Raw genomic sequence first — 20,688 nt, 5'->3', positions numbered from 1 at the left:
GTTTCGTGTTCTCAAATCATTAGAAACAATGGTAATTATAAAAATTCACATTTTATACATTTTAAAAATATTATTACTATTCCAATTAACTTGACACTGCTTGTTAATCAAAGACATATGATGAAGAACAGGGAAAGAATTTGTAAGTCATCTGGACAATTTTCCTGATTTAAAGAAAAAAAAAAAGCCCTCAAAATAGATAACATTTCCTGTTTTTAAAATCAGCTTTTTCAATATTCAAAATTCAATCAAGACATTATTCTTTCATAATTAACCCAAATTCTTCATGTTGTTCAGTAAGTCTGCTTATTCTCATCTTCACAGTAAAGATGAAGAATAAAAGTTCAACACCTTGTGTCTACATTTTTCAAAAAATATTCCCATTTTGCTTAAAATCAATTAAAATGAAACATTTCAAAAGCATCATTTTAAGTCAATGTTATTTGGTCTAATAGGTTTTAAATTTACCTATTGGATATCAGAAGCCTAAAGGTAGCCATTAGTTTCAAGTTTCACATCTGGGACATTATGCATCAAAATTATCATGCCAAAATATGTGAATAATTATGGAACAATTTAAAATACTTAAATCTTTGTAGAATTAAAAAAATAAGCCAGAGTTAAGATCCATGGTTTGTTGCTATCAAAGAAGAACAAAGAAATACTATCAGAAGACAATCCTAACAATAAAAATTATTCATAAAAGAAAGAGTAAATGATTCTAGAGAAGGTCAATAAAAAATGTAGAAAAGAACAACTATGAATTTTTGGTTATACTGTAAGCTTTCTCTGTATATCTGCTGATAAAATTTAGAGTCCCTTTTTATTTGATCTGTTACTTAGAAAAAAAACTGAGGAAATTCATAGTAAATTATTTCTTCTGGAAATACAAAGAAAAAATGATACAGTTACATGATTTAAGGCCTGAAAAACTACAAAAGACAAGAGATGAAAGACTTAGCTTTCTCAAGGGAAGTTCTTTTGAAAGGGCAAACAATTCTCAATTCAAAATGATTATAATAAATAAGTATATCACTCTTTTGATTTGAAAAAATATATAGTCTACATGAAGTTTTATTAACTAATCCTTTAAACCAACATTGCTGTGATGTGTCTTTTATGATGTGAAAAAAGCTACTTATATATTTTTATTCTTGAAAAGGAACTAAAGGCACAAAGGTAAGAGAACTTTCCCAGTCTTTTAAAAAAACACTTGTTAACAGAACTGAGGAATAAAATCCTGAAATCTTTGGACACAGTACATAACTTAGTCTTTGAGTATAGCCATCTCTCTCTAAACATCTTTATTGTTTTATAAAATGACCATTTTTGAAAACCAGAAATGAAAGATTTTGCTGAGCTGAGCTCAAGTTCATTCCTTTGGATATTCAATTTTAATGAAAATGTTCAGGTTCTTTAAAATCACATAACTATAGAAAAAAATCATGTCTTTCTCAAATAAGCAACGCATGGTTAGTATCACACAAAAACAATGTTTTGTTCATAGTGAAATATAAATGGCAGAAAAATTAATCTTTTAAATGCTATCAGCAAAAATTTTCAATACAAACATTAGGATTATATAACAAAATAATTTCTTCCCTTTCTAATTATGTTTCAGAAAACATTTGTACAGTGAACTGTCACATGATGGAGTATAATAGTTATAATAATTAAAGAGAATCTCTATTTAAATAATTATAGCTAACATAGACAGAGACATCAGAAGTAATCAAAAGCCATATGCTTCTGGTATTTAACCATGTTTAATTTTTTTTTTTCCTAAGGCAAGTAGTTTCTCATCATGACAATCCAGTACACCAATGAAACTATTTCTAAAGTGTTATTTATTTAAAGTTCACTAAAGACTACTGAACTACATATAAGGTTATTACATTTCATAAAATACCCCTGTATTTTTCCACTATGCTTTTAAATTTTGTCACGACCAACAGTGGGTTGTGAAATCAATATAGTGGGTTGCAATCTGCATTTTAAAAATAAAATTGAATAGACTAAAACAGAATATATCATTGTGTATTACAGATAGTAAGAGTAATTAATTACTGTTTTAAGAATTTTTTGTTTTATATATGTGTGTCTATATATATAACATATATATATATGTATATATATAAATATGTATGTGTGCACCAGGTTGCAATATGAAAGGTATTTCTTAATATGGGTTGTGGCAAAAAAAAAAAACAAAAAAAAACACTTAAAAGTCACCATAATATGCTATGTTTCCTTCAAAATTAGGCACCATGTTATACTGGAAAGACCATAAGACATATAGACCTAAGTTCAAATTTTTTTCTCTATCATCCTACATGTGTGAGTTGGTTACTTAAATTATTAGAGCCTTGATTTCTTCATTTTTAAAATGTCTATGAAAATAGACATTATAATAATCTTGCTAAGTAGGTTAAAATAAACATAATAAATATTTGCAAAATAAATTATACATAATAGATAATTGATAATGGTTGCAATAATTATTACTATTGAATTACAATGGCTTACTACAAGCGATGATTCAAGAGTTGTAACACGTTGGTCACAACTGTATTCTTAAACACATTCTCCAAACATAAATATTTATGTTAATAAAATGTAAAATTTTAGAAGAGAAAATTAAATCAATAATCTAAAGAAAAAACTAGTCTTAAGGGCAAAAAGACTACACCTATTCATTGGACCATTTTAATGTGAAATTTCAATAGTCATCCTAAATTAAAATATTACACCTCTAGCAATGATATGAAGGGAAAACTATTATTTACACTTTCTGGCAAGACTTAAAAAATCTATGAGACCAGTAATGAAGCAGGATATCTGTTGGGGGAAACTTTACTATAATTGTACAACAATGCTGACATGTTAGGTTTTTTTTCTTGAATATTTTATTTGAATGCTATGCAGGGAGGAAAAGTCTTTAATTTAATCAAAGCACCAACTTTTTAAAATGGTGATGTCTGAATAATTGTTAAAATACATGTATTGTAACAATAAATGCTGGAGAGGGTGTAGAGAAAAGGGAACCCTCTTGCACTGTTGGTGGGAATGTAAATTGATACAGCCACTATGGAGAACAGGATGGAGGTTCCTTAGAAAACTAAAAATAGAACTACCATATGACCCAGCAATCCCACTACTGGGCATATACCGTGAGAAAACCATAATTCAAAAAGAGTCATGTACCACAATGTTCATTGCAGCAGTATTTACAATAGCCAGGACATGGAAGCAACCTAAGTGTCCACTGACAGATGCAGGCATAAAGAAGATGTGGCACATATATACAATGGAATATTACTCAGACATAAAAAGAAATGAAATAGAGTTATTTGTAGTGAGGTAAATGGACCTAGAGTCTGTCATACGGAGTGAAGTAAGTCAGAAAGAGAAAAACAAATACTGTATGCTAAGACATATATATGGAATCTAAAAAAAAAAAGAAAAAAAAATCGCTCTCAAGAACCTAGGGGCAGGACAGGAATAAAGACGCAGACCTACTAGAGAAGGGACTTGAGGACACGGGGAGGGGGAAGGGTAAGCTGGGACGAAGTGAGAGAGTGGCATGGACATATGTACACTACCAAATGTAGAATAGATAGCTAGTGGGAAGCAGCTGCATAGCACAGGGAGATCAGCTCAGTGCTTTGTGACCACCTAGAGGGGTGGGATAGGGAGGGTGACGCAAGAAGGAGGAGATATGGGGACATATGTATATGTATAGCTGATTCACTTTGTTATAAAGCAGAAACTAACACACCATTGTAAAGCAATTATACTCCAATGAAGATGTTAAAAAAAAAAAAGAACAAAGTTAAAAAAAAATACATGTATTGTGTTCTTATTTTATATTCTATTGGCTTTGGAAAACACTTAGGAAACAATCTGGGTCATTAATTTGGCAAAAGTACTGTCTATTTCAATAGACAGCCTGTATTTTCCAAAGTGAGGAAGCATATATATATATATATATATATATATATATATATATATATATATATATATATATATATATATATATATATACACACACACACATTTTTTTTTTTATAACTGTGATCTTCATTTTTTTACATACAAAATGTGACTTCATAAGTTAACTTAAAATCAAATGAGTATGTTCTTGAAAATATTCAGGATTCTTTTCTTTTTTTTTTTTACTCTTTAATGGAAAAAGAAAAATGGGAAGTAAAGAGAATTTTAGCTTTTCAAAAACAAGGGGAACAGCATATATTAGATTTTTCTTGGAAGACTGTTTACCTGCCAGGAAATGAATGCTGCCCAGCTACATCTCCATTTTGAAGGTGATAATCATTGAAGAAATCTGGACTCATGGCTCCTTCAGAGGCAACTAATCCATCTAGGAAGAAAGAAAATAGTAACTAGTGAAACATCTTTGCAGGGAATAAAAAGGAAACTGTTCTATCAAGTAACACAATAGAAAATAACTTGTATATTTAATCCGGAAGAAAAATGTTAGCATGATATTCAATTCTCTCTGGGAGTATCAACAGAAGAGCATATATACTTAAGTGTTCTTTTACAATGATTGGACATTTATTGAGCATCTACTATGTGGTAGTACTATTTTATTACAGAGATGAATAAGACAATCTCTGCCTTCAAGGGGCTTCTAGTCTTCTGGAGAAGACAACAAAAGTTAAGGGGTGAGGTAGGATAGGGAGGGACAATAAACCTTCCAGGCTAAGAAACAGAATGAGTAAGGAAATAGAAGAGACATTAAATAGCATGGTTTTGGTAAAGACCAACACTCTAGTATGTCCGACATTTTATACCCAGACAGCTTCATTTGTGTAGTATGATTAGGGAATTATACATTTCAAATAAGTGAATTTTTATATAAGCAATGCTTGACACTTTAAGTGTCAAACCTTAAAACAAACACACAAACTTGGGTTAGAAATCCTTGAAAATACATTTTATATTTCCTGTGTTTTTAAAAAGTACACTGAATATAATTTTAAAACTTCTTGATAACTCAATCATTAAAAACATCAATTATTATATAGTAACGCCCTAGGTTATTAGATATATTTGACTACCTACGCTATGTGGCTACACTAGTATGCTTTTTGAGCACTTTTTCTTTGCTTATGAAGTGCTCCTTTTCCTAAATCTAAGTCTTTATTATTACTTCTTGCTGATTTTAGAGTGATACTACTTTCTCACTCACTCCAATCTAAGAATCCAGATGACCTATTTTTGATACAATTATGAGTAAGTTAAGAATAAGAAGAATCTGAGGAAAAAAGATCTAAGTGATGGCTTCAGGGCTGTCTTATGCATAGAACAAATATATTTTAGTATATGGCTTTTGTTAATTACTATTTGAAAAGCTCTGAGGCCTTTTAATGTTTCCTTTTCTCAAAAGTATTCTGGGTTGGTAAGTGACCTCTAGGTCACTTGTTGGCTAGGTGGTATCCACAACATAGTTTATAAATTTGGCACATAGTAATAAGCAAATTATTCAGTCACCAGACAATCATTTTACACCTACCACATGCAATAATACTTTGCTAGGTCCTGTGGAAAAACTTAGAATACATAATTTCTGTTTTCAGGAATTTCAGGTTAAGTGAAACACAAATAGACACTTAAGATGCAATTAAATAGTACATTTCGTTAATAAATGATACACAACAGGAAGGGATATACATACTAAATGAATGCTGGAGGCTGAAAAAGCTACAGAGGGATTACTGTGTTCTGTAGGGGTTAGAAAATCCTACTTGGGAAGGGAGGGAGGCAGAGGTGTAACGGATTTGAGTATTGATAGACAGCTGGGAATTAAATGATAAAATCTGTTTAGGAGTAAGGGTATTAAAAATTGAATAGATGGTAAAACTTAATAGAGTTGGGAAATGAATAGGTAAAAATAATTGGTATTTCCATAAGACTCCTGTACTACTCATTTGTTACATATATCCATTTGTTACATACCATATACTAAAGACTTGCATTATTATTTAATTGTTGAATTGTTAATAATACCTTTGGTATTTACCTTATTACTTTAGTAAATTTAAAATACTTAAGAGGTAGCTAAAAAGTATGTAATATTTAGTCCAGTTTCTGTGTCCTTGAAAAGTTAAAAATTCTATAAACCACAAGGCCAGCTAAACACAAAAAAAGTTACAAAAAATGAAATTATGGGAATGCCAAGACACCATAGATTGAGAGTTAAGTGGCTAGAAAAACTAATTTTCTATGAATTTAAGACTGTGAAAGTTTGGCTAAAATTAACAAGGTGAAGACCACAAAAATCAACAAGTTTCTCTGTTAAATTAAAACCAAATAATTTAGGATCAGGAGTTAAGAAATCTGGCAATTTTAGAGGAACAAAGCTAAGTAAAATGCCAAAATAAAATGTATACCACACTTTGAAAATGAATACAAAGGTATTCAGCATGCCAGCAGAATAAAAGATTCTAACACTCAGAAATATAACACTCAGATATAAATACAACCAAATAAAAATACCTGAATTATACATTAGAAGTTTATATTACATGAAACACGATCTAGTGAAGTGAATCAGATGAGGAAGAACTTAAATGAAAAACTGTTGTCAAATTCTCAACATCTTCATTTTGATTCAGAGCTCTCATTGTCTTCAAAGGGAAAAATGAGTAAAAAGGATAAATGGAATACAGGGAACTACAAACGGGAATCTCATCAAATAGAGATGAAACTAAAAAAATTGAGTTTAAAGATTCAGCCAGAAATTTTATAAACCCAGAATACAACTAGTTTAAGAAATTTTATAAACCTAGAATACAGTAAGTTTAGTAATATAATAAGCCTGATATTATGTGAATAAAGAGTAAATTTATACTTCTGAACTTAATTTTTAATCATCCTAAGGCTCTGCAATTCATTCAGTAAACTACAGCTTCTACACTGCCCTTTAATGACTTGACAAAATTTAGGTAACTCTGATATATGAGCAATCATTCTTCACTAGAATGAAGTATAAAAGTTAAATTATATCTTAAATCATCAACTCAAGCACTTCAACTTCTTTGGAACTATCTGTTTCTCAGCATTCTGTAACCAAAATTAATTTTTATAGAAATACTGAAAAGGAATCATGTATTTTTGGTTGTAATCACATATTCAGATAAATCTAGGAGTGTCCTTCTTAAGCTCCTACTCTAACCTTACTGTTTCAAAGACAGCAACAAGGAATCAAAGAATTTCATGTAACATTTAAATGCCCAGAGAACAAATAGAAGACAGAGAGGATATATACCAGAGCACTTTGTAAATTGTAGAGCATTATATACATTTAGGTTATTAAATTACATGAAACCTTTTAGACCATAGTTATATAACACACCTTCCTGAGGTGCTCTAAGTAATGATGATAAATGTGGTTATGAGTAAAATGGGGTATGTATTGGAACAAGAAGGAAATCAAAGCAAATTTACTGCCAGCATAGATAATTTATCAACTTTCTGATTTCTGAAACTCAGTTAAAAAAAACTGGCTTATACATATTGTGAATAAAAGTAAAAAAATACAAAAACTCAGTATCTTCTTATATATTGTTACTGAAGTAAACTTTATTTCTAAAAGTCGAACGAAAACGTAGTGTTAGGCTCTTTGGTGAACTAGCTAAAAGTGAAATCATGACTGTGTGGGAGGAAACATATCAAGAGTGAAGAAAATGAGAAAAAGAAATGACTAAAATAGATAAATCATAACTTATTTGGCTACACCTGATAAGATACATCACATAAACACATAGGTAAATGAAAATTATGGTTTTACAATGATCCTGAGACAGAAATAAACCATTTTAAGCTTCATATTCTGTAATATAGTTACATATTAAATGCTAAGAATAAGATTCATCACAATGAATGAAGAACAAAAGCAAAAAAGTAACAAACAATTTACAAATGTGTAGTAGCAATACAGCTTTATAAATTATAATATACTTCCTCTGTGGGTAAAAAGTACTAACTAAAGCAAACAGCATCATTTTCATGATAGAAAAGGAAATTAGTCAGTAACTGCAATCACAATTATTTTAAACTAAGAAAAAAAAATAATGTAACTAGAAGGAGATGTATAAGTAGATTCTTATTTCAGATAACAGAACGGGGAAGGTCCTTTTTTAAAATAATAGCAAGAAAGAAACAGATACATTTTGACATGTTTAACAGTCGGAAAGCATAGAGGGCAATACTAATGACCAGGAAGTAGCGAATGCTATTTCATTTTTAAATAAAAGATAAGACCAGGGTATCACTGGCCATTTAGCTTAACCTCTGTGGTTGAAAAACTACTAAAGTTGCTTTTATCAGAAGCAGCCTAAAGTTTCATGGAGACCCAGAGACTTAAGTAAGATAGCTAAAGCATCCCAACAAATCTGCAGTATTACAAATTTATCTGATGTTTCTGAAGATACAACTGCACAAAATAAAAGACAAGAGACTAGCATTGTCTAGATTTCCATGACACATATCAAAAACACCACAGAGACTCACTTAGTTGTTGAACTATTCATGAAAAATAAACTAGGTAAAATAATAAACTAAAAAAGTACAGGTGGCTTGATATGAGAACTATATCTTTAAACTCATAGCAATGTAATCTCTGCTGTCAAGTGTGTACCATATCATCAGGCTATAGGTATAAAAAAAAACCATGAGGCTATCTAAAGATAACATTTCACCCCTCGAATGCTTAAATTTATTTATTTTTCCATCAGCTGTGGCTGTTTCTAAATTTAGATATATAAAAATGTGTACAATTCAGATTTCTTACAAAAGCATAGGTTGTACATTTTAATTGTATCTCACAGAAAAATGTTATGATTTTCATTTTAAGGGGTCAATTTAAATGAATTAATTTTGGAAAAGTGGTGTAATTTTTTAGAAATCTGTTCTGAAATTCTAATTGTATTAAAACAACAAAGTTAAATACTGAGGTGGTTACAAGTTTTACTCGTTTTTGGGAACTGCTCACTGATTCACACTGAGAAGTAGCTATCTATCAATTTTCAAAGCAAGAAACCTGATTCCAAGAAATTCTGATTTCTATTATCAAAAAATTCACATCATATATATTTTACATCATTTTACTTCATGAATATCTGGACTAGGTAAGGAACAGCTGCTTGCCATTACTGAATTAAGAAATTCTGGTTGGTTGAAATTAATGATCTACTCCATCTGGTTTGAAACTCAAAGCAGTATTTCATAACTACTGTAAAGTTCAGTTAGGAAGAAATCTATTTAATTTTCAAACTAAAGTACCGATTTCCCAGGATTCAAGTATCTATATCAAATATAAAAATAATGGAGCCTTACGGGCAATATGCACAGCATACAGTTATGAAAATATATGAATGAATACATAGCAGGAAAAAAAGGTGAGCCATTAATTCAGATACAATTACTTTAAATGCTTTTTATTTGCAACCTGCTACAGATCTTAGTTAGAAATCCTTTCTTTCATCTCTTCAACTAAATGACTTCAATGAAGTAATTAATACTGGTAACAGTGAAACACACTAAAAGGCAGAATATGCAAAAACTTACTGTTCTTAGTACCAAAATCCCTGGAAAAAGGCAGGATGGCAGAATCAACAAGGGTATGTAAGATCTATGTAAAAATTAAGTTTTGCCTTGAAAATACTAGCAAGAGTTTAGAATGAAAAAACTATTGCTATAAAATGTCTAAATCTTCTCAACCAGAGAACCAAACAGGGGTTACTAGTTCGAAACTAAAGCAAAACCATGGCAAAATGAGACTGTTAAAATGAAACACACTGGAAAAGAAAACATAAATCAGTAAATTATACATTTAAATAAATGCAGAATAGAGAAAAATATCACATTTTCAAACAGAAGTCGGAAATCTTGAAGATGTCATTTTAAGTTACACATTCTAAGAGCAATTATTTCCTGGTCACAGCCTTTTTAATGGAGATCACATCAAAGACTAACTTGGAAAAAAATAATGGTGAGTTAATAGGTTTGCGTGGTGTGTGTACTGATGTTATGTCTAAAATCATTAGCAGAAGGCCATTTTTATACTAAAAGAAGTGCTTACAAAGCTTGGGAATGAGCAAGGTTGGCAGACAAAAGTCCCTATTTATATCACACACACAGACTACTTATTTTTGCTTTGGTTATCATTTTACCTGAGCTGTAGAAAAGGTCAGGTCTCTCGAGAATGTCTCCTTCATGGATGTATGGCTCAATTCGATCATCACCATACAAGTACTGCTCACTCTCATCCATCTGACGACTCTCTACCATCTCCAGCCACTGAGAGTTATGCCAGCGAAACTTTTCACTCTGAATTTTCTTAGCCCATTCTTCATCATATTCCTATTGCAAACAAAGTCAACTATTTTTATGTAAGCTTATGAAGGCATTTCCTTGGCACTCAGATAGCAGTACATTTAGCTTATAAGAAGAGAATTTTGGGGCCTTTGTTTGGGTCAGAGAAAACATTAAAAGTACCTGTTCAGAATTACTGTATATGATCATCAATAAAAATCAATTTATTACATATACTAAAGACATCTCTGTTTGGATTATCAATCGCCATTGGCAATGGCAAAAACTGGAAAAGTTCAAATTTCACAAATTCTTTATCTAAGTATTACTAGAATTTAGGTAAGCAACCAGACTTCAGTTTCCAAACAGTCTTGTGGCTATAATTACTGTGGCACTAATGACAGGTGGTTAAGCATTAAAATTACATCTTTTGCTGTATCTTTTTGTTTAGATAACATGTTTCAGTAGGAAAAAAAAAAGCACTATTAAAGTATTTCTCCTAAAAACTGAAATGGTTTACTACAAAAAACAAATAGCAGAATTTAATTCAATTTTGTTTCAACCACAAAATAATAATGTCTTATTTGGTCATAATTATTTCTTTAAATATCTCCTGCTTTAACCATGAACTCCTTTTTAAAAAAAATTTATTTATTTATTTATTTTTGGCTGTGTTGGGTCTTTATTTCTGTGCAAGGGCTTTCTCTAGTTGTGGCAAGTGGGGGCCACTGTTCATCGCGGTGCGCGGGCCTCTCACTATCGCGGCCTCTCTTGTTGCGGAGCACAGGCTCCAGACGCGCAGGCTCAGTAATTGTGCCTCACGGGTCTAGTTGCTCCGCGGCATGTGGGATCCTCCCAGACCAGGGCTCGAACCCGTGTCCCCTGCATTGGCAGGCAGATTCTCAACCACTGCGCCACCAGGGAAGCTCAACCATGAACTCTTGAGGAGCAAGACAGTGGCTTATTCATTGTATTTGTAGCATCTATTCACAGAGAACTTCATTGGTACGTGTTTTTGAAGGACAAGTAGGCAAATTATTACAAAAGTTAACAGCTGAACCCATCTAGCTCCACAGGTTGTGGTTACTTCTGACAAGTGTATTCACTTAATTAATGGACAGTACCACTGATGACTTAGATGGAAAAAAAAGGCTTCAGGTATTTCTTGTCATCCTAATCACAGGGTTCTTAGTTTTAAACTCCTCTGTGGTATCTTTAACACTTGTTTATAGTTATTTTTTTTTTAAGTTGGAAAGGTGCCAGGCAATACTACTGTCCTCCAATAGTTAGGATGATCACGATAACTAAGAGGTGGACCAAATATACATTTTAGGTAAATGCTGAGCAATTTTCATACAAAGCCAAGTAACGCTGAAGTCAAAAACTGTCATCATGGAATAAATTTCTGGGATGTAAGAATACATATGAAATTTTATAATAAATGTATTTATTATTATCAAAATTTTTCTTGTTAAATTTTAAGTTTCACATTATCAATATATCTCTTAGCAGTGTCAGCTGTTAGACTGTGTGTTCTATACTGTACAACTCTGAAACTATATAGATGTTACTTATCAACTTAGGTTGGTGGAAGTAGAAGATATTTTTTGGCTATGGTACTGCTAATGGCAATTTTGCCACCAAATTATTAAGCTTTCATTCTTTCTAGTGGTTATCTATTAAAATTCCTATTAGTTGTCAGTTTATTTCCTAATATAATTATTTAAAATTAAATTGTATAAAAGTAAGAGTTATCATAAATATTATTGCATTTTACTTAAAATAATAAACATTAATTCAACTGTTATAATAACAATATTTAATAGAATATGCCTTATAATACCAGATATCCTATTAGATCTACATTAAATACTGGAACTAATTTGAGTGGTATTGTTTCTTTCATGAATAGTAGTTTGTTTCACTTGGCAAGAGGTATAAAACTAATTTTTCATTTTGGTAGAAAAATTTTAAATTTGATTATCTGAATGAAGAAGTATTCAAGGAAGATGATAGACATATGATTTGAATGTTTTATTATAATTTAAGTTCAAGCATGTGGATTCCTAGTGTAAGAACAGAAGTTGAAATCATCAAGCACCCAAAGCATGTAAAATATGGGGTTTGCTATTCCACTAAGACTAAAACTTGCTTCTTGTGAATATCTGTGAAATGTTACAGAGGTACGTATAATTTAAAAAAGTAAATCCTTCCCTGGTGGTCCAGTGGTTAAGACTCTGCACTTCCAATGCAGGGGGCGCAGGTTCGATCCCTGGTCAGGGAACAAAGGTCCCACGTGCTGCATGGTGTGGCCAAAAAAAATAAAATAAAAAAGTAAATCCTTAAACTGTATATCCATAAAAATGTATTTGGCCTAGTAAGTAATGCTCTGCACGAAGAAGAAAATTCACGCTTATTCTATGAGTTATCATCTCTACCCTTCTTGTAAGATTTTACTATTCTAGTTTAATAATAAAAATACACCTAATAAATGTAGAAATGTGTAATAAATAAGCTGTTTTCATCACAAACAACAGCTTTTCTAACTTAAACCTTATTACACTTTAAACTTACTGCAATGTTCTTATTAATGAACCTACACACACAAGCCTGAGTTTTTTTTTTTTAAGACTGTCTACACTATATTTGACAGAAGTCCAAACACACAAACCAAAAACATCCATGAGACTCCACGGCTAGCTTTTGACACTAAAGCTTGACTTGTTAGTGTCTTGGGAAAGCTGATTTTCCAATGCAGTGAGTTAGCATCAGATTTAATAAGACTACCCTTAGGCTGATCTGAATTTCTTTTAAAGCTTTTGCCTTTCTTTTATTATGATTATTTTTTAATATCAGTTTATGACTGAGCAAACCCACAGAACCAGGGCATCTCTTAACATTATAAGGCCAAAAAGTGCAGTAACAATGATATAGACTGTACTGTTATTTTCTGTATTAATGATAATTTTATTCTGATTTTAAGTATTTTTGTACTATAAAACAACAGGTTTACTTTTCTATGACTAACATAATGAGTAACATGTACATTATTGTTTACTGGATGACAACTATGGTTGTCGTCTCAGCTCTTCAGAAAAAAACAAAAACAAAAGTTTCTCCCTCAGTAAATATGAAACAGAATATGTTATTCTATACCAAGCTGAGTAATCATTTAGGATATAGAAAATTATGTTCTGCAAAAGATCCAACAATGATTACAGATTCCTACTACAATGAATCCACTACAATGACAAGTGGAGTTTTCACAAAAGATGGCCTTGAGACTTTTTAAGTACAGTGAGCTTTTTGTTATAGATCATAGGAAAGAAAATGGCAAAACACCCTGACCAAACAGTATCAAGGCCTTTAAGTCTCAAGCAGTTATGACTTTTTGAAAACATTTGGAGTTTTATGATTATAAAACTATTTCCTGACTGAAAGTTGAAAATAATAGAAAAAATACCCTAATATCTTTACCTTAGATAGAACCACAATAAATACTGGTATATACTAGTTTTCAGTGACTTTCTTAATTCTAATATTAGCAGCTAACTTTGGAGGATGTTTTAAAATATGCATTTTTAAATTTAGAGGCTAAGTATAAAACATTATTAAGATATTGTACTTGTGCCATAAAGGTTTGCTCTAGTTTGTGATAACGCAGCCTCAGGTATATTTACCAAATGTAGCATCTTGGAATGAAGCATGTTATGAGGAACGCAATATTTGTTTAAATATTTTCATTTCTTTTTCCTTAATAGCAAATTGGTTAGAATCAAAAAAGATAGTACAGTTTTGCTATATGATGCTGTATTTTTCATCTTTATGTTTCTGAAACACTGATTTTTATGTTCCAGATTTCTTGAAAATTAAATTTTTTAGCTTATAGATGTTGAAGATCTATTTATCAACCATAGTGAATTAATAGGTTAGGACAGTGGTCCCCAAAATTTTAGATTTTAGAAAGGTTCAAAAGTAAATCTGTGGGACTTGGGACTTCCCTGGTGGTGCAGTGGTTAAGAATCCACCTGCCAATGGAGGGGACATGGGTTTGAACCCTGGTCCGGGAAGATTCCACATGCCGTGGAGCAGCTAAGCTCGTGCGCCGCAACTACTGAGCCTGTGCTCTAGAGCCCACGGGCCACAACTACGAGCCCGAGTGCCACAACTACTGAAGCCTGCGTGCCTAGAGTCCGTGCTCCGCAACAAGAGAAGCCACTGCAATGAGAAGCCCGCTCACTGCAACGAGAGTAGTCCCCGCTCACCGCAACTAGAGAAAGCCCGCGTGTAGCAACGAAGACCCAACGCAGCCAAAAATAAATACATAAATGAATAAATTTAATTTTTTAAAAAAGTAAATCTGTGGGACTGATATTAAATGTAAATCAACTGCCACCTACTATTATTGTTTTATAAAAGAAAGGCCATTTTAAGACTAAAAATGTGAGAAAGACGATCTCAAAATAAAGATATACCTTCCCAACACTAAAACACTTTAACTTTACATTTACAACTCCTCCCCAGTTCTGGTCTCTCTCGTTTCTTTCCTCTCTCACTTTCACACACACACACACACACACACTTTTTTCTTTTCCCTCTCTTTTCCATTTTAGTGAAAACCAGTGAAAGCTTTATCACACCCCAGTGGACCAGCATATTCTGGAATCCCTAGACTCAGCTATCTTCTGTATCTATCCTCAATGAGTATAGTTTAATAGCCCTGGCAAAGTCATACTTTCTTTGTGTCTCAGAGTCTGAATTTACAGACACTAATAATGTGGTATGGTATAATACAAAGAACATTGGATAAGGGCCAAGAGACCTGGGTTCTCCTTCTAGTTCTGATACTAACAGAAATATGCAACCTTCTAAAGGTATTTTAACATCTGTTGGTCTCAGATTCTTCAACTGTAAAATGAAACAAATCTAAGATTTGTTCAAGTTCTAACATTCCTCAAATACAAATCTATAATTAATACCATTACCTCATAAAGCTGTTGAAATAACTATCCTCCAAAACTGCAGAATAATAGCAATATACAGAGGTCATCTTTTAAAAATTACGTAGCAATTCTAAATGAATATTGTATCAAAATTTAATAAATTCAACATATATCAATTAAAACCAATTCCCTCTAACCCCTCTCCCCCAAATCTCTACTTCCCTCTTATATCACTGCCCCCTCATTATCAGAAAATAACTATGGGAATTCAGGGATGCCATAGCTCAAACACAGGCAAGAAACGTCATCAAACTTTGTCAAGCTATTGTAGAAATACTCTAGGAATATAGTTGCTTTTTCTTCATTTTTGAAATGCTTCTTTTCACAAGGAGTGCACCCTGATATCCTTGCTTTGGGACTCTAGTTTGTCTTGTATTTAAAGGTACACATGCTTTGTCTTTTATTTTCTTCTCAGCTCCTGACATTATGACCTTAAGCACTAGTTTTCATAAATTCTAAAGTGTCACAAAAGACTTATGGTTTGATTTTATACGGAATGTGCCATCCTTTTTGAAGTCCTCTATCATTTTGTTTACTACTTAACCACTGAAACATTATGAAGCCTTAACCAGCTTATTATCAGAGCCTGTTCACTATCAGGAAAACTCTTTGTCACTGGCTTCCGTCACACCTTGTATGTGATTAACACACTACAGGGTAACATAGAGCTACATAGATCTGCTTTGTGTTCTAACGTAACTGATGGAAAACAGATTTTCCTTTCTCCTTTAACGTGGCAGCCCCCTAATTGAGAATGTAATATGGTTTATTTAATACAATTCTTCATACTAAATTAAAGCAGATCTAGAGTAATTTAGTTGCTCATTAAGATTAAGGTAGTAGCTGCTAAAAAGATGCCTTTTATAGCTTAGAAAATACTTCTCCCAATGATATGTATATATTATCTATATTTATCTAACACATAATTAAACACACATACATAATAGAGTTGTTGACTTTCATGCACATACTACATATTTCTCAATAGTACTGTCCCAAATGTTGCCCTTTAGTCTTGACTATGGCATTTTCTAACCAGACCTCAAAGTACAATTATCTCTTCAACCTCTGTTTAAAGCACTGAGGAGGCTCATCTGTGTAATATCATTTCAAATATCATGTCCACAAAGTAAAAGATATAACTAAATAAAATTTATTTAAGCAAGGAATCATGACTTTTCTTTCATACCATGCTTGTTTTTTTTTTTTTAATCCAACTGCTGACAATTAAAAAAACCAATAAAGTAACATGCATAATACTGGCAGGGAATACACACACATGCATATATACATATGCATGTAAATTCTAATAAACTAGAAAAATATCTTAAATTTCTGCCTTTCAGATTTATGCAATATAAAAATGAACTCCATAAGAGGGCTAACCACTAAAACCAACTGGGTTTATCTCACGAAGCCCAATTTGACTGTATGGAATTGAGAAATAAACATCAAACTTACAAATCTGAGAAATGAAAATTTGCCAATACTGTAAAACAAGCAAGAATCAACTCCACCTTCTTTGGAAAGAACATTTTAGAAGTTTCTGTCAACAACTCACTTGAAAATCCCTCCTCTGTGTCCATAACCAACCTGCAAGCCAATTAAAAGTAAAAACCTTCTACCCATCTTACCAATCCCTACCCACTCTATGGTTTTGAAATCCTGTCCTGAAATAACCTGAGTTTTAAGCTAACCCTAATCCTAACCCTATGAAACATTCTCTATAACTTCCCTTTCAAGATATTATAAGACATTTTAAAAAAGTGTTCTCCCTTGCTGGATGTTTATTAATAAATCCACCTTTTCTGTATGACACAGGCTTCCCCTGGTAATTTTTGTGGGAACTATAACAGTTGATGTTTGGAGGTTACATGTAAACCTACATTAGATAACTCACGTCAATATACCAGTCTTATTAAATATAATTGTGTCTATCCTAGAATGAAGATAGCACCTTGTTTTCGTAGTTTAAAATAATTCCAGATTATTATAACACACACAATTTGCCAATGATCAAAATCAAGAGTTAAAAGAGAAAAAGCTGCCATTCAAAATCTTAGTGACACAAACCTGTGTTAGTATCAGAGCACATGTAGGCCTGTGGCTGGCTAGAAAGACAACAGACATCAGTATTTTACCAGAGAACCTAGGTACATTCCCTTCTCCATAAACATCCTGTAGATGTTTTTATTAGTACAGAATATCTATTGACAGCCCATGTAGTAGTACTGCTCCTGAAAGGCCAGTTCATGTCTAGATGACAGTATCCTGGTGTCTAGATTGTAAACTTTTATATTCTAGAGACTTCGTGTTTTTTATTCCCAGTGTCAACCTTAGTTGTCTGGAACACAGTATGTGCTTAATAAACATGTATTAAATGTTTGACAACCCAGTAATGTCAGGGGAGGAAATTGTTTACTAATTGGGTAGGAATTTGAGGTTCTCAAATACTTCATACAAAGCTGAGGAAGGACTGAGGGATAAAAATCTATTTGGGTTTTCAGAAGCTCTCTATGTATAGAGGGTTCTGATCTTCCCTTGATGATCTTCAAGGCTTGGAAGAGAAAAGGCAATGGTCGATTGCCGTATAATTCCCTTGGAAGATGAGGAAGCTAGGCTCCTCTCTCCTGGCCTCCCTTCTCCTCTCTGCAGCTACCCCATTCCCTGCCTCCCAAAGCTACATGCAAAGCCTAGTCAGACAGGCAACAATTTGCTGATGAGGCCACAGAGACTGCATCACCAAACATGTAATCCTCTATGGTACAAAGAGTACTATGAACACATATCTGTTTCAATTCACCAATTGAGGGCCTGGGCCTAAATACATTAAACACTTCATCACTAATGTAACATTTCTATAATTTGGGGAAAGAATACTTTACTGCAGAAGGCATATTTCCCTAAGGTTTGCAAGGCATCTAATTTTTCTTAGTATTATTCCATGATGTTTGTCTTGAGTGCAAGAAGTTTGCTTTCTTAAAGATAAATCGCCTTAAGCTACAAATATTCCCACTTTTTCTGTATTTTTTTGATCATAGCCATGTCAAGAATACTCGGCAATCAAAATCCAGAGGTAAAAAAGACTCTTAAGAGATCATCCACTTCCATTTTAGGCAGGTTTCTAACAAACTATTTTAGAAAGCTGGTTATTTAACTGTTACTAATGTTAACTGGACAGACTTCACATTCTCCCTTGACAGCCTATTTCTAGTGTTTCATCATCTTTGCTGTGTCTAATCAAAGTTTCTCCTGTTTCAAATTAAGTCAATTTCCTCTTGTTTTACTCTTTAAAAAGATTTGGGACAAGCCAATAGCACCCTGCGTCGTGATCAGTAATAGAGTCTGAGCTCAAAGAACTAAAGAATGGCAGCTACGTCCCAAGTGGACCTGAGAAGCTGTCTTTTTACTGATGCATTAAAATGCCCCACTCCTCAAATTTCTTCCAAATGAGGCCCAGCAAACCAGGAGTATAACTTTGGTCTGAGGTTAGTCTGGTTTGGTCTGATAAATTGAGTCCAAATCCAAATTAGTCACCACAGATTCAGAACATGGGTAATTTAACACATGGGGCACTTCTACACTAGCAAAGGTAGCTTCCTATTTCTCTACACTGTCCTAATCAACACCTTTCAGTAAACTGACCTATTCTGTTAACTTCCCTGACATGAAGTCTTAAAATGCCAAATTCAGCCATTTTGCAGGACAATCTTAAAGTAAACTACAAATAGAAATATGTCTGGCCAAAATATATATTCCAAGTAACTTTCCAGAGTTAAAATCCAAACTGTGAACAGATTATCTTCCCATATCATTTTAAAAGTTGAACAGAAAATAACATAAAGAATTAACTGTACTAAGGAAAGGAAACGTTGATCCAGATATTTAATCTATATATAAACTTCACAACTTGGTGTGAATTTTGGTTTAGTTTGAATACAACATACTGAGTGACCATCATGTGGGCAGATGCTTCATATATATTTTCTCTAACTTCTTTAATCCTCAGAAGTGTCACTGTAAACTAAATCTTCAAAAAGTGAATTGCCTGAGATTATTCAGCAGGGAGAGAACTAGAATCAGTTGTATTCTAAATGCAATACTCTATTGGATCAAGTTGCCACTTCACAGAGGCCAAAAGTTGAATCTAAGATTAGAATCCCTACTCAACTGACAAGGGAAGAAAAATGTTTCGGGAAGAAGCTGCTCCTGGTGGTGCAGTTTCCTATCACCGAGATAAAATTGAGCCAGGGCCTTGAATCCTATAAGGTGTATAATAGCAGAAAGGTAAAAAAACATTCTTCTAGCAGAACATGGGATGTTTCCAGAGTCTGGTGCCCACCTATCAGCTGTATTGGACTACTTCTTCTCTTCTAAGAAACTCAGCTATGACTATGACTCAGTTGAGTAGCACAGCATAGGACTTCCAGATCACATGAATAATTCACATGTGAATATCTTTAAATAGTCTCAGTTTAACAACTCTAGTATTTCTGAGTATCTTTTTAGACTTAAGTTTTACAAAGTATGAAATGAAACAATCTAAAATTACTTGGCACCATATCAAATACTTACTTTGTAAGTCCAGTGTAGAGAGGTATAGAGAGATTAGGTGAACTTTCAGATTACTTGTTCAAATTTGTTTTATACTAACTCACATGATCAGACAGCATCTTAGGGAACCATATAGAGCTAGCTGATATATCACCAGTTTCATTTTGCTGATTCTTCTTGGAAGTCCTCTTATTCACAAGGCTTTTTATGAATGTAATAATCTAAAATAATTTTCTTTGTGATTTTATATTTTAACTCTGACCAGCATTTATAAGTTCTTGCAAGGAGGGTAGGATCAACAAAGTAAAATGAAGACTAAAAATATTCATTGGATTTAGAAAAATGAAAGGTCAAGGTGACTTTCGTAAGCACCACTTCAATGCAGTAATGGAGGCAGAAGCAAGAATTGGTAGAAAGGAGAAAGGGGAATGTAGAAAGGAGGATGGGAAAGTGAAGAAATGAAGGAAGTAATATGCAGACATTTTTTTCAAAATGTTGATTCTAAAGAGAAAGAGAGAGCTAGGACAGAAGACACAGGGTGGGGATAACTCCTGATAACTCCTGTTTAAGACGAGAGACTTGAGCCCAGAGCTTAGAAATAACTGGGAATGAAAATTTTATCTTATGACAAATAAATTCACATTTTACAATAAAGATTTTTATAAGACTAAGCTGGCCTTTTGGAACTATCACTAGCCTGTATTCTAAACCAAACATACCTAATACATAAATCTAAACATATTTTTACCTTCCATCTACTTTTTCTCAAAAGAAGGTAATTTTAAAAGCATGA

At 32.7% G+C, this 20,688-nt stretch overlaps 1 protein-coding gene across 1 annotated transcript in view; it reads right to left on the bottom strand.

Moving 5' to 3' along the window:
• The window catches only part of KIFAP3 (kinesin associated protein 3), a 152,386-nt gene that overhangs the window by 25,299 nt on the left and 106,399 nt on the right, over positions 1–20,688 (bottom strand). Inside the window, 2 exon segments of the mRNA XM_082439434.1 lie at positions 4,279–4,378; positions 10,197–10,386. Of these exon segments, the coding sequence (XP_082295560.1) occupies positions 4,279–4,378; positions 10,197–10,386 (290 nt within the window).

Source organism: Balaenoptera physalus (genome assembly GCF_965194825.1).
Source record: "Balaenoptera physalus genome assembly, chromosome: 1".
NCBI classification, from domain to species: Eukaryota; Metazoa; Chordata; class Mammalia; order Artiodactyla; family Balaenopteridae; genus Balaenoptera; species Balaenoptera physalus.
This window is presented reverse-complemented; position numbering and strand designations above follow the sequence as displayed.